General features: G+C 48.5%; 1 protein-coding gene across 1 annotated transcript in view; it reads left to right on the top strand.

The window, feature by feature from the left end:
• PTAR1 (protein prenyltransferase alpha subunit repeat containing 1) overlaps positions 1–15049 on the top strand; it is a 98059-nt gene that overhangs the window by 25976 nt on the left and 57034 nt on the right. Inside the window, exon 3 of the mRNA XM_030193852.1 lies at positions 12330–12396. Coding sequence (XP_030049712.1) covers positions 12330–12396 — 67 coding nt within the window. The remainder of the gene's footprint in view (positions 1–12329; positions 12397–15049) is intronic.

Here is a 15049-nt window from a genome sequence, read left to right as displayed (position 1 = left end):
GAGTGATTGGGAGAAGGTGCTGTGGTCAGATGAGACAAAAATTGAGCTCTTTGGCATGAACTCAACTCGCCGTGTTTGGAGGAAGAGAAATGCTGCCTATGACCCAAAGAACACCGTCCCCACTGTCAAGCATGGAGGTGGAAATGTTATGTTTTGGGGGTGTTTCTCTGCTAAGGGCACAGGACTACTTCACCGCATCAATGGGAGAATGGATGGGGCCATGTACCGTACAATTCTGAGTGACAACCTCCTTCCCTCCGCCAGGGCCTTAAAAATGGGTCGTGGCTGGGTCTTCCAGCACGACAATGACCCAAAACATACAGCCAAGGCAACAAAGGAGTGGCTCAGGAAGAAGCACATTAGGGTCATGGAGTGGCCTAGCCAGTCACCAGACCTTAATCCCATTGAAAACTTATGGAGGGAGCTGAAGCTGCGAGTTGCCAAGCGACAGCCCAGAACTCTTAATGATTTAGAGATGATCTGCAAAGAGGAGTGGACCAAAATTCCTCCTGACATGTGTGCAAACCTCATCATCAACTACAGAAGACGTCTGACCGCTGTGCTTGCCAACAAGGGTTTTGCCACCAAGTATTAGGTCTTGTTTGCCAGAGGGATTAAATACTTATTTCCCTCTGCAGAATGCAAATAAATTCATATACTTTCCACAATGTGATTTTCCGGATTTAATTTGTGATGTGCTATCTCTCACTGTTACCAATAACCTACCCTTCAATTATGGGCTGCTCATGTCTTTGTCAGTGGGCAAACTTACAAAATCAGCAAGGGATCAAATACTTATTTCCCCCACTGTACATAAAACATCACTGGTCAGGAATTTCAGGCCCTTATCTCATCAGCCAGGAGGCCCGTTGCAGCGAAAGCCCGAAGTCTCTTTATGACCAGGAACAGTCTTTTCTGCACGATGCGTCCATCCGCAGATGAGCCTCAGATCTTTGCTGCAATAAGCCCCCCTTTTTATTAAGCTAAAGCTTATTTTCAAGCCAAGGAAAATTACAGAATGCTTGAGAATAGGTAAATAAGCTATACTGTGGGAATGTGGTCACATGTTTCCCAGTCCAGGTGGCCAATCTGAACTTGAAAACAAGTTCCATCTTTCCCTTCACATAACAAATTAATTAGAGCTGTGTCTTCTACATTCCAACTTGTTTTCACACAAAGTTAAACAATCATTTTTAAACATAATTACTTCTAATCACAAATACAGACCCCGAGTGCACTTGTTGGTCAAGGCAGATAGAGTTGAAAATCAGTCTCTTAAAATCCCTTTTATTACAACCCCTTCCTGCGTTTTACAGAGGCGGGGGTATCGATTAGGACAGTTCCTTTGTTTTTGCCCAAAGTGGTTTCTCGTTTCCATTTGTGGCAGTCTCTGCATTTGCCGACTTTTCGCCGGGAAGAGTACCCCGAGCAATTCCGGGCTCTTCACTGCCTCGACGTGAGAAGGGCTCTTCTCAGGTATTTGGAGGTGACGAATGAATTTTCGTCTTTCTGACCATCTCTTTGTCCTTTTTGGAGGCAGTAAGACGGGTCATATGGCTTCCAAGCCCACCATAGCCCGTTGGGTGCGGGAGGCTATCACTTCGGCCTACGTGGCATTGGGCAAGCAAGCCCCTGGGAAACTGTGCGTCTAAATGCAGATGACGTTTAATGTGAGCAAGTGCAAAGTGATGCATGTGGGGAAAGAGGAACCCGAATTATAGCTACGTCATGCAAGGTTCCACGTTAGGAGTCACACAAGGATCTAGGTGTCATCGTTGATGATAACGTTGAAACCTTCTGCTCAGTGTGCTGCTGCGACTAAGAAAGCAAATAGAATGTTAGGTATTATTAGGAAAGGAATGGAAAACAAATATGAGGATGTTATAATGCCTTTGTATTGCTCCATGGTGCGACCGCACCTCGAATATTGTGTTCAGTTCTGGTCGCCGCATCTCAAAAAAGATATAGTGGAATTAGAAAAGGTGCAGAGAAGGACGATGAAAATGATAAAGGGGATGGGATGATTTCCCTATGAGGAAAGGCTAAAGTGGCTAGGGCTCTTCAGCTTGGAGAAAAGGCGGCTGAGGGGAGATATGATAGAGGTCTATAAAATAATGAGTGGAGTTGAACGGGTAGATGTGAAGCATCTGTTTACTCTTTCCAAAAATACTAGGACTAGGGGGCATGCGATGAAGCTACAAAGTAGTAAATTTAAAACGAATCAGAGAAAATATTTCTTCACTCATGTTTAATTAAACTCTAGAATTCGTTGCCAGAGAATGTGGTAAAGGCGGTTAGCTTAGCGGAGTTTAAAAAAGGTTTAGACGGCTTCCTAAAGGAAAAGTCCATAGACCATTATTAAATGGACTTGGGGAAAATCCACTATTTCTGGGATAAGCAGTATAAAATGTTTTGTACTTTTTTGGGATCTTGCCAGGTATTTGTGACATGGATTGGCCACTGTTGGAAACAGGTTGCTGGGCTTGATGGACCTTTGGTCTGTCCCAGTGTGGCAATACTTATGTACTTATATAATACCCCAAAAGACTCGGACTTTGATGTAATAGTACCTATACCCCTGTTCACTTTTCCCCTCTTAACTTCCCCTTCCACCAACCCCACAAAACTAGACTCCAACACAATTTCTCCCTTCTCACCAGAGCACTAATTTGCTCCAGCAGGGATCCCAAGAGGAAGTTAACCCAGCCTCCACTTCCTCCCCTCCGAGCTCTTGAAACCATTCATGCCCTCATGCTTTCTCATACAGACACACGCGTTCAGACTTCTCCATGCACACAGTCTCATTACTAAAAGATGCATTTGCAGTCCTCCACTTTTCCGTTGCAGTGAAAAGACCCACTACCCAAGCAAATGTAGACTACTGTGCAGGCAACAAAATCCACTCAGCTACTCATTTATTCAGGCTGTGCCTAGGCTGTTAGGTCATGTTCAACAAAACAGAGAGAAGACTATCCTATCCAGCATCTTCATGATTCCTGCAACAGAGTTGAGCCCAATGTCAGTCTCTTGCCACTGTTTTGCACCTGCTGCCACCACTCTGCTTTTTTTTTTCTTTGTTGCTGCCTCCTCTGCTGCAGGCAGTTGGGCTCTGAACACCAGGCCCCACTGCCTCAGATGCTTCCACATCTTGCCTGGAGTTTTGCCCTGCATAGTTTCCCCACTACTGGGAAGCACAGCACCAGTGGGAAGCCCAATGATATTTAATGTGCTCTTGCAACAGTACTCCTGAAACCAGTTTGAACCCCCTCCGCTTAATGTAAAAGTAGACAGTTCTTGAAAAATTTGTATTTGCTTATCTTTAAATTTCACAATCCCTTCACCTTTTGAAGTAGTTTCTCCTTTTCCGCAAGCTTCATGAAGCAGACCGTAATATCTCTGGGTTTATTGTTGGGCAGTGCTTTTAGCACTCTGTAGGCTCTCTCCAGTTCAAGCTCGGTCTGATGTTCCTCATCTCCTAATGATTGTGTACACATCAGCTGTACCATATGGAGGACGTTCTCCTGATTCGTGCTCTCCAGTACACCCCTAAATCTGAGGTTCTTGCACCTGCCCAAATTCTCAACATCATCTAGCTTGTAGAACAGGTCCTCATGTTGAGCTGCCAGAGTTCTACTTATCCCAGACCTCCAGGAATGATTCATCCTGCTTCACATGGTTCTCAAGACCCTGGAAGCCCAGGTCACACAAATCTTTATTTTCCTTGTAATGTCTTTCTGCATTTCTTTGAATTCCTCACTCTTGCAGGAATCACTTAACCTCCGCATTCAAGCCACGGACCTCAATGCGACCCTCTTCCGATTTGCTAGCAGAACTGTCTGCCGCATTGGGTTCCATATCTTGTGCAGGAGAGGTAGGCCACGAGATCACCTCACTGCCCAGCCAATGGAACTGACAAAGTGCCTCCTTCACCTTGTTACTTTTACCTTTCTGTGCCATAGATTCACTTGTGGTTTTATATTCCCAGCGTTTTTACACTTGGGTAAGTTGGATGCTGAGGAATTACTGCTGTTTATTTGGGCAAGGAACAAGAGCTCAGCATTAAACAGCCATCCAGGAGGCTGAAGTCACTTCCTCCAGCATCTAACTATATATTTAAATAAAATCAAGGAATGATGAGGCCAGAATCGTGTTTAGCAGCAGCAATGCCCTGTGCAAGCCCTGGGAACGGTGTCCTCCATGGCTGAGTGGGGGAGTCCTCCTTATCCCTGGAGGTCACACATACCTGAATCAAGCCTATATGCACAATTTATACCATCCCTTTCATATTTGAAACACAAGAATAGCCACACTGGGTCAGAGCTGTAGTTCATCTAGCCTAGTATCCTGTTTCTAACAGTGGCCAATCCAGGTCACAAGTACCTGACAGAAACCCAAATAGTAGCATCATTCCATGCTACCAACCCCAAGGATAGCTGTGACTTTTACCCCATGTTTATCTGAATAGCGGACCATGGAATTTTCTTCCAGGAACTTGTCCAAACCTTTTTTTAAACCCAGATAACCACTGTTACCACATCCTCTGGCAATGAGTTCTAGAGCTTAACTATTCTTTGAGGGAGAAAATATATATTTTTAAATATTTCCATGCAATTTCATTAAGTGTCCCCTAGTCTTTGTACTTTTTGAAAGAGTAAAAAATCGATTCGCTTTTACACATTCTACACCTCCAGGATTTTATAGACCTCTTTCATATCTCCCCTTAGCCGTCTCTTTTCCAAGCTGAAGAGCCCTAACCTCTTTAGCTTTTCCTTGAGAGGAGTTCCATAAAACTTTGCATTTCATATCATCATGCTGATCAATCCATAGACTGGTGGGTTGTGTCCATCTACCAGCAGGTGGAGATAGAGAGCAATCCTTTTGCCTCCCTATATGTGGTCATGTGCTGCCGGAAACTCCTCAGTATGTTCTCTATCTCAGCAGGTGGTGGTCACACACAGCAGCAGCTCTGGCTAGGCCTCCAAGCCTAATTTTTAGGTTTTGTTGAGTGCCTGGGGTTGAGGGCTCTTCTTGAGCAAGTGCAAACCTGGTGGTGCCAGGTCCCTCCTTTTCTCCCCCCTCCCGCTGGCTCCGTTTAAAAAAAAAAAAAATAAATTTTTGGACGTCCTTAAGGGCGTTTATTTCGACGTTTATTTAAACGTTTATTGCAGCTACTCACTGGGACACCAGGTCGTTACAGCTCGGAGCGGAAAGCAGGTAATTTTACCTTTTTGTAGCGGGCGGGGGTTCCCCGATTGATCTCCACGTGGCTGATGGCGTCGGAGGGCGAGGGCGCAAAGAATCGCTCCCTGGACCGCGTGTGCGCGTCTAGCGGGGATGCGGAGGTTTTAAAGTCTGATTCGCCCTTGTTGGGTGTCAGTTTGGAGGCCGGTTAGGGTCCCGGTTCTTCCTCCGGTGCGGCGGTTTTTCCCGCCATAAACGCCCATCCCCCGCTGCTCACCTCCGCCATCTTGGCCGGCCACGCTGCTCGGACGGCTTCTTCTTGGGCCGCCCTTGAGGTGGGAGACGTTAATGCCATGGCCGCCCTTCATTTGGGCGACGGCAGAAAAGCGGCTAAAGTTAAGCGCCGTTCTTCCCGCGCGGCTCCTTCGCGGAGTGTCGCGCCGGACGCCATCTTGGATGCGCAGCATGTTTCTCCCCCCCGCTCTTGCGAGCGCCGGTTGAGGGTGCGTCTAGGGCTGTGGCCCAGGCTGCTGAAGTGCACAGTCTGGGGGGTTTCTCCCCCGAGTTTATTTTGCTGCTGCATCAGGCCTTCCTTATGCAAGACGCTGCCCCTGCTCCCTTGTCCGATAAAGGGATTGAGGCCCCCGGAAGTAAACGCCCTCGGGTGGATTTCCAGGCCTTAGAGGACTCTGTCTCCTCTGATGTAGATGAGGGCAGCGTATCTGAGTTCTCCCAACGGTCCTTTGGGGATTCCTTGGAGGAGACTGATTCCCGCTCGGATGGAGCGGATGACCCCTCTGCAGCGCGGATCTTTCGCTCAGAGGACTTGCCCAACCTGTTAATGCAGGCCATGAGCATTTTGAAGATTTCCTCTCCAGAGGACGTCTCTCCCTCAGCCCCTGTTGGCTCCGCCATTATGCTGGGGACGAAGCGCCCGCCTAGAACCTTCCACGTGCATGATGCCATGATTTCAGCTCAATGGGATGTCCCGGAAGCGAGCCTCAAAGTGGCTAGGGCTATGTCCCGCCTCTATCCTTTGCCTGAAAGTGAACGGGAGACTTTTCTTTGGCCTACCTTGGATTCTTTAATCACTGCGGTGACTAAGAAAACGGCGTTGCCGGTGGAAGGTGGCACGGCCCTAAAGGACGCCCAAGACAGAAGATTGGAGGCGGCCTTAAGGTCGTCCGAGGCGGCTGTAAGTTTGCAGGCCTCAGTTTGTGGCTCCTATGTGGCCAGGGCGTGCCTGACGATTGTGCAGCGGGCTTCCCCCCTCGGATCCTTCCTTGAGGGCTGACTGGCCGGCCCTGGAATCGGGCCTGGCTTATTTGGCAGACTTACTGTATGATGTCTTGAGAGCCTCGGCTAAAGGTATGGCTCAGACAGTCTCTGCGCGGCGGTGGCTTTGGCTGAAGCATTGGTCTGCTGACCACGCATCTAAGTCCCGCCTGGCTAAGTTGCCTTTTAAAGGCAAGCTGCTCTTTGGGGTCGAGCTGGACAAAATTGTGACCGATCTCGGCACGTCTAAGGGCAAGAGGTTACCAGAGGTCAGGGCTCGGGCCAGTGGTGCTCGCCCTGGTAACTCCAGAGGACGGTTTCAGGAAGCCCGTCGGTACCGCCCGGGCAAGTCGGGCTCCTCTGCCCCCTCTTCCTTCAAAGGAACTTCTCCCCCAAGCAGCATTCCTTTCGCAGAGACCGCCGTCCCGGAGGTGCACCCTCCGGTCCTCCCCCAGGGTCTCGTACCCAATGACGGGGCCCTGGTCCATGGCCCAGTGCAGATTGGAGGACGCCTGTCCTCGTTTCTGGGCGAGTGGACCAGGGTAACTTCAGACGCTTGGGTTCTGGAAGTCATCAGAGATGGCTACAAGCTAGAGTTCTGCCGACCCTTAAGAGACGGGTTTGTACTCTCTCCCTGCAAGTCTCCGGTCAAAGCTGTGGCAGTGCAGCAGACCTTGGACAACCTGATACGCCTGGGTGCGGTCGTTCCGGTGCCAGAAAATCAGATTGGCAAGGGATGTTACTCCATTTACTTTGTGGTACCAAAGAAAGGAGGTTCTGTCCGGCCTATCCTCGACCTCAAAGGGGTCAATCGGGCCTTGAAAGTGCGGCACTTTCACATGGAGACTCTCCGCTCAGTTATAGCGGCAGTGAAGGCAGGGGAGTTCTTGGCTTCCTTGGACATCAAGGAAGCGTACCTGCATATTCCCATCTGGCCTCCTCATCAACGCTTTCTGCGTTTTGCAGTCCTGGGCCGACACTTCCAGTTCAGAGCCCTCCCTTTCGGGTTGGCTACTGCTCCATGGACCTTCTCCAAAGTAATGGTGGTCATCGCGGCCTTCCTGCGAAAGGAAGGAGTACAAGTCCATCCTTATCTGGACGACTGGTTGATCCGAGCCCCCTCTTATGCAGAGTGCGGCAAAGCTGTGGACCGGGTGATTGCTCTTTTGAGCTCCCTGGGGTGGATCATCAACTGGGAGAAGAGCCAGCTGCGCCCGACTCAGTCCCTGGAGTATCTGGGAGTTCGATTCGACACCCAAGTGGGCAGAGTATTCCTGCCAGACAATCGGATTGTCAAACTTCAGGCTCAGGTGGACCAGTTCCTAGTAGCCTCTCCTCTTCGGGCTTGGGACTATGTGCAGCTGTTGGGCTCTATGACGGCCACGATGGAAGTAGTGTCCTGGGCCAGGGCTCATATGAGACCACTACAACACTCTCTGCTGCAGCGCTGGACTCCGGTGTCGGAGGATTATGCTGTGCGCCTTCCCTTGGACCCAGCAGTGCGCAAGGCGCTGAGCTGGTGGCTGCAGACAGACAAGTTGTCTGCAGGAATGCCTCTGGTGACCCCGGAGTGGATTGTCGTCACGACGGACGCCTCTTTGTCGGGCTGGGGAGCCCACTGCTTGGGAAGGACAGCGCAGGGGCTCTGGTCTCCTGCAGAGGCAAAGTGGTCTATCAACCTCCTGGAACTCAGAGCCATTCGGTTGGCGCTTTTGGAGTTCATCCCGGTACTGGCGTTGAAGCCAGTACGGGTCCTGTCGGACAATGCCACGGCTGTGGCCTATGTCAACCGCCAGGGAGGTACCAAGAGCGCCCCTCTAGCCAAGGAGGCCATGAATCTATGCCAGTGGGCGGAAGCGAACCTGGAACAGCTGTCAGCGGCCCACATTGCCGGAGTCATGAATGTCAAGGCGGACTTTCTCAGTCGCCATACCTTGGATCCCGGAGAGTGGCAGCTATCTGCTCAGGCGTTCTTGGACATCACGAAGCGCTGGGGCCAGCTGAGCCTAGATCTGATGGCGTCATCGGCCAATTGCCAAGTGCCGCGCTTTTTCAGCAGAGGACGGGACCCTCGATCCCTGGGAGTAGATGCTCTTCTCCAACAGTGGCCGACACAGGAGCTTCTCTATGTGTTCCCGCCCTGGCCCATGTTGGGCAGGGTGCTAGACCGGGTGGCAAAGCATCCGGGCCGGATAATCCTGGTGGGTCCGGACTGGCCCAGACGTCCCTGGTATGCGGACTTGATCAGGCTCTCAGTGGACGATCCTCTGCGGCTGCCAGTGGAGCAGGGCCTGTTGCATCAGGGTCCCGTGGTGATGGAGGATCCCTCCCCCTTTGGTCTTACGGCCTGGCTATTGAGCGGCAGCGTCTGAGAAAGAAGGGCTTCTCAGACAAAGTCATCGCCACTATGCTAAGAGCGAGGAAGCGCTCTACTTCTACTGCTTATGCCAGGGTTTGGCGTACCTTTGCAGCATGGTGTGAAGCAGGCTCACTTTCTCCCTTCACTGCTCCAATTTCTTCAGTGTTGGCGTTCCTGCAAGAAGGTCTGGAGAAAGGCCTGTCGCTCAGTTCCCTTAAAGTCCAGGTAGCGGCTCTGGCTTGCTTCAGGGGCCGCCTGAAGGGTGCTTCCCTGACTTCGCAGCCAGATGTGGTGCGCTTTCTCAAGGGAGTTAATCACCTGCGCCCTCCTCTGCACTCAGTGGTGCCTGCGTGGAATCTCAATCTGGTGCTAAGAGCCTTGCAGAAGCCGCCTTTTGAACCCTTGTCAAGGGCATCTCTGAAAGACCTGACGTTGAAAGCAGTCTTTTTGGTGGCTATCACTTCAGCCAGAAGAGTTTCCGAGCTCCAGGCACTCTCATGTCGAGAGCCCTTTCTGCAGTTCACTGAGGCAGGAGTGTCTATTCGCATAGTGCCTTCCTTCCTGCCCAAGATTGTTTCTCGCTTCCATGTGAATCAGCAGCTCTGTCTCCCTTCCTTTCGTAGGGAGGACTACCCAGAGGAATACTTTGCTCTCAAATATCTGGATGTGAGACGAGTCATCATCAGATACTTGGAAGTGACCAATGATTTCCGGAAGTCGGATCATCTGTTTGTCCTGTTTGCAGGTCCTCGTAAGGGTCTGCAGGCTGCTAAGCCTACAGTGGCAAGATGGGTCAAGGAAGCCATTGCAGCGGCTTATGTGGCCGCGGGGAAGGTGCCGCCTATCCAGCTGAAGGCTCACTCCACTAGAGCTCAGGCAGCCTCGATGGCAGAGGCCGGGTCCGTCTCCTTGGAAGAGATTTGCAAGGCGGCAACTTGGGCATCGGCCCATACCTTCTCCAGGCATTACCGCTTGACTGTGGCTGCTCGGGCGGAGGCCCGGTTTGGAGCTTTGCGTTTGGAGTGTTGCGGTCAGGGATTTCTATGTCCCGCCCTGGGTGAGTACTGCTTCGGTACATCCCACCAGTCTATGGATTGATCAGCATGATGATATGGAACGTAAAATTATGTATCATACCTGATAATTTTCTTTCCATTAATCATAGCTGATCAATCCATAGCCCCTCCGAGATATCTGTATTGTTTATATTCTGGTTGCATTTCAGGTTCAAGTTTAGTCTTCAGTTCCTGTTCAGGAGGACTTCGTGTTCAAGTTTTTCAATGGATTCTTCAAGAGTTGAGACGAATTTGTGTTACAGTGAGCTGCTGCATTCCTCTCCCCTCCGTTTTACGGGGCTGGATTGAGACTTAAATTCTGCCAGCGCTCCCTCCCGCTTCGTGCGGCAGTAGGGCAGCTTTGTACCCCTCCCGCTTCGGCGGTGTTAGGGTCAGTCAGCTCCTCCCGCGGTTGCGGTTGCAGGATAAGCCAGATCCCCCCGCATCGGCGGGTGTGGTGTCCCTCCCCCACTCCGCGGGGATGAGCTGGACGGATTCCCCTCCCCCACTTGTGTGGGGATGAGCTGGGTTAATTCCCCTCCCCCGTTTCGGCGGTGGTGAGCTGGGCAGAGTGTCCCTTTGTGGGTGTAATTCTCTAAGTGCTGAGTCCTGCGGATGGAGCTTGGATATCGACATACTGAGGAGTTTCCGGCAGCACATGACCACATATAGGGAGGCAAAAGGATTGCTCTCTATCTCCACCTGCTGGTAGATGGACACAACCCACCAGTCTATGGATTGATCAGCTATGATTAATGGAAAGAAAATTATCAGGTATGATACATAATTTTACCTTGTGTTTTGTAACCAGTAGGAAGCCTTTGGTTGGTAGCAAATACGAAATACCAGTGAAATAGTTACAGTATTTTCTTTATATAGGGATGCAGCAAGTGCTAAAAAATACAAATTTTGTTCTTTCTTATGCTTTCCAGTGTATAGGATGTATATTTAAAACCAAGACAGTTCTATAAAAATTAATAATTTATTAATATTAATTTGCTTCTTGAAGTTATTGTAATTTGTCTTATATTCTGTACATTATTATGTTTTATTCACTTTATTGTTTGTTTGTAAGCCACATTGAACTTGTCTGTTTCGGGCTAACATGGGGTATAATTTATAAATGTCATGAAGAGATAAATAAAATTGTTTTTTCTTACATTCCCCTGCCATCTTTACCAAATGGAAGAGAAAATTGGCCATTAAAAAATGAAACAAGATCACATACAATACACTGCCTATTATGGTGATATATCTGTTTTTCATGCGAACCACCCAGCCAGTCAGGTTTACCCAATATCCACAGTGAGGATGCAGGGGATAGATTTGCATGCAATGCCCCGATAATATGAAAAACCATTTTACATGGATATTCTGAAAACCAGACTGGCTTGAGAGATACATACATATAGAAAATCAGTCAACAGCTGCTTTTAAAAAGATTTTCACTAATTTAAGGACCCATAAAAAGACTTTTTCTATTTTATGTCCTAATAAGACAGGCAAGAATTGGTAGGGGTTGGGTAAATTATTATAACAAGTATGCTAGCGCTGTTGGCGCAGCTGCGTAATTTTATATGATACAATTTAAAGGATATTTGGGCTTCTGCAGTTTGAAATATGTGTGTATGTGGATACATATGCATGCATACACGCACATACGGCTTTTTTTTACTGCTAATACTTGCCAACACCATTTTCCCCTCTGCGTCAGATCCTACGAAATGACAGGAGAGGAAGGGCATTTCATTGGCCTGGGAACAGAAGGGAGATGGACAGGAGTCATCACAACAGCAGGTCCGTAGCCCTCTGGGCTTCTGGTACTCGGCTGCCAGCAGAAGAAGGGGAAAAGAGGAGGTGGTGCTCTGATCAACAAAAATGGTGATCTGGTACTTGAGGTTTCCCTCCCTCACTTGCCCCCTTTCTGATATGAGGGACATGTAAAGCATGAAGCGTGGTTGTGGGGAAAGATTTTCATTTTAAAACTTGGATTATGGCATAATAAAAAAGTGCATATCCTTAGAAGACAAGAAAACTAAGAATATGTCTTAAATAAAACGCAGTGGAGTCCAGCACCAGGCAGATGGATGTTTTTGGAGTGGATTCTTTCAGATAATTATTCTCCTAAACTTTTATTTTAAGTCATAATTCTGAGAGACAGAAAAAAAAAAGTGGGCATGAGAGTTGTACACAGTCTGTGTGTGGGCTGGCTGATGCTAGAAGAGACGTGCATTCCAGTTCCAGGCAAAAAGCAGCACCGGGGATGACTCTGCAGTCTGATCTGCTGGTTAACTCAGGCAGCCCCTTGTTTACAGATGTGCAAGTGCCCTTGGTTCTGCTCCTAACCATTTTAAATAGAATGGCAGGAGAAATGTGAAGGAGAAAGGGTGGCAAGGAAAGAAGTTAAAAAACAGATTCCCTTGTGGCAACCTCTTAACATAATACTTATCTCTTTCCAGAGCTGATAGATATCACATGTACGCTGCTGCTGCTGAATCCTGACTTCACCACAGCATGGAATGCAAGGTAAGTCTTGTCTGGTTAACCAGTATTGTGCACAGTTCAGGCTGTGGTCCTTAACCCTAAAGCAGCACAACACACATGACAGGAAATATTTTTTTCCTAACTGCTTCTTTTTGTTGTATTCCAATAGTTGACTGTGCTACAAATACAGTGCACTCCATTTAAATGCACGTCGGATAAGCGCATGCTCTGTTTAACTGCATGCCCTACTTCGGTCCCGTTTTTGGTGCCATCAGTTTCTATGGGGACAAACTTCGGTTTACCGCACCACTGATAAGTGCAAGGTTCGCTTACATGCATGGTTTAAGACCGCTCCTCTGCAGGGAAGACTCCGATAAGCGCGTGCAGGGAATATGGAAGCCGATTGGCGCGTGACACCCAACGAGATTTCAAATTTTCCGCCCCTTTAGCTGCCACAGGCAGAATAAGCGAAAGAATGTTGTTAGAGTGTACACTGGAGTCGTCGTCATCGTCGCGCAACTTTAAGACTTTAACACTGGCTGAACGAATAGAAGTTCTTTAAAAAATTAGAAAACAAACAAAGTCAAGCATCTATCGCTAAAGAATATGGTGTCAATCCCAGTCAAATTTCACGTACAGTGGGGGAAATAAGTATTTGATCCCTTGCTGATTTTGTAAGTTTGCCCACTGACAAAGACATGAGCAGCCCATAATTGAAGGGTAGGTTATTGGTAACAGTGAGAGATAGCACATCACAAATTAAATCCGGAAAATCACATTGTGGAAAGTATATGAATTTATTTGCATTCTGCAGAGGGAAATAAGTATTTAATCCCTCTGGCAAACAAGACCTAATACTTGGTGGCAAAACCCTTGTTGGCAAGCACAGCGGTCAGACGTCTTCTGTAGTTGATGATGAGGTTTGCACACATGTCAGGAGGAATTTTGGTCCACTCCTCTTTGCAGATCATCTCTAAATCATTAAGAGTTCTGGGCTGTCGCTTGGCAACTCGCAGCTTCAGCTCCCTCCATAAGTTTTCAATGGGATTAAGGTCTGGTGACTGGCTAGGCCACTCCATGACCCTAATGTGCTTCTTCCTGAGCCACTCCTTTGTTGCCTTGGCTGTATGTTTTGGGTCATTGTCGTGCTGGAAGACCCAGCCACGACCCATTTTTAAGGCCCTGGCGGAGGGAAGGAGGTTGTCACTCAGAATTGTACGGTACATGGCCCCATCCATTCTCCCATTGATGCGGTGAAGTAGTCCTGTGCCCTTAGCAGAGAAACACCCCCAAAACATAACATTTCCACCTCCATGCTTGACAGTGGGGACGGTGTTCTTTGGGTCATAGGCAGCATTTCTCTTCCTCCAAACACGGCGAGTTGAGTTCATGCCAAAGAGCTCAATTTTTGTCTCATCTGACCACAGCACCTTCTCCCAATCACTCTCGGCATCATCCAGGTGTTCACTGGCAAACTTCAGACGGGCCGTCACATGTGCCTTCCGGAGCAGGGGGACCTTGCGGGCACTGCAGGATTGCAATCCGTTATGTCGTAATGTGTTACCAATGGTTTTCGTGGTGACAGTGGTCCCAGCTGCCTTGAGATCATTGACAAGTTCCCCCCTTGTAGTTGTAGGCTGATTTCTAACCTTCCTCATGATCAAGGATACCCCACGAGGTGAGATTTTGCGTGGAGCCCCAGATCTTTGTCGATTGACAGTCATTTTGTACTTCTTCCATTTTCTTACTATGGCACCAACAGTTGTCTCCTTCTCGCCCAGCGTCTTACTGATGGTTTTGTAGCCCATTCCAGCCTTGTGCAGGTGTATGATCTTGTCCCTGACATCCTTAGACAGCTCCTTGCTCTTGGCCATTTTGTAGAGGTTAGAGTCTGACTGATTCACTGAGTCTGTGGACAGGTGTCTTTCATACAGGTGACCATTGCCGACAGCTGTCTGTCATGCAGGTAACGAGTTGATTTGGAGCATCTACCTGGTCTGTAGGGGCCAGATCTCTTACTGGTTGGTGGGGTTGGGGGGGTAAATTCATATACTTTCCACAATGTGATTTTCCGGATTTAATTTGTGATGTGCTATCTCTCACTGTTACCAATAACCTACCCTTCAATTATGGGCTGCTCATGTCTTTGTCAGTGGGCAAACTTACAAAATCAGCAAGGGATCAAATACTTATTTCCCCCACTGTATCTTGAAGCAGAAAGACCAGCTTCTGGAAGACTGGCAAAACAATACAAATCCACAGCGGAAACGAAAACGGGCGGGAAAAGCTGAGGCTGTAGAAGATGTTCTTCTTCGGTGGTTTTCTCAAGTCAGGAGCAGACAGTTTCCTGTCAGTGGTGCACTGCTTATGGAAAAAGCTAACCAGCTAGCTGAAAGTCTTGGACTAACTGAATTCAAAGCCACTGTTGGATGGTTGGAAAGATGGAAGGAGAGGAACAACATAAAATTCAAGAAACAGCATGGTGAGAAACAAGACGCTGATGACTTTGGTGCTGAAAATTGGGTTGTTTCAGTTCTTCCTACCATCTTGAACCTCGTGACATTTTCAATGCTGACGAAAATGGTCTCTACTGGTGAGCGATTCCTGATGGAACACTTGCATTCAAACAAGCTGAAACTACTGGAGGTAAAATGTCGAAGGACCGACTGATGATCCTCCTTTGCTGCAATATGGA

This window comes from Microcaecilia unicolor, chromosome 2, assembly GCF_901765095.1.
Source record: "Microcaecilia unicolor chromosome 2, aMicUni1.1, whole genome shotgun sequence".
Taxonomy (NCBI): Eukaryota; Metazoa; Chordata; class Amphibia; order Gymnophiona; family Siphonopidae; genus Microcaecilia; species Microcaecilia unicolor.
This window is presented reverse-complemented; position numbering and strand designations above follow the sequence as displayed.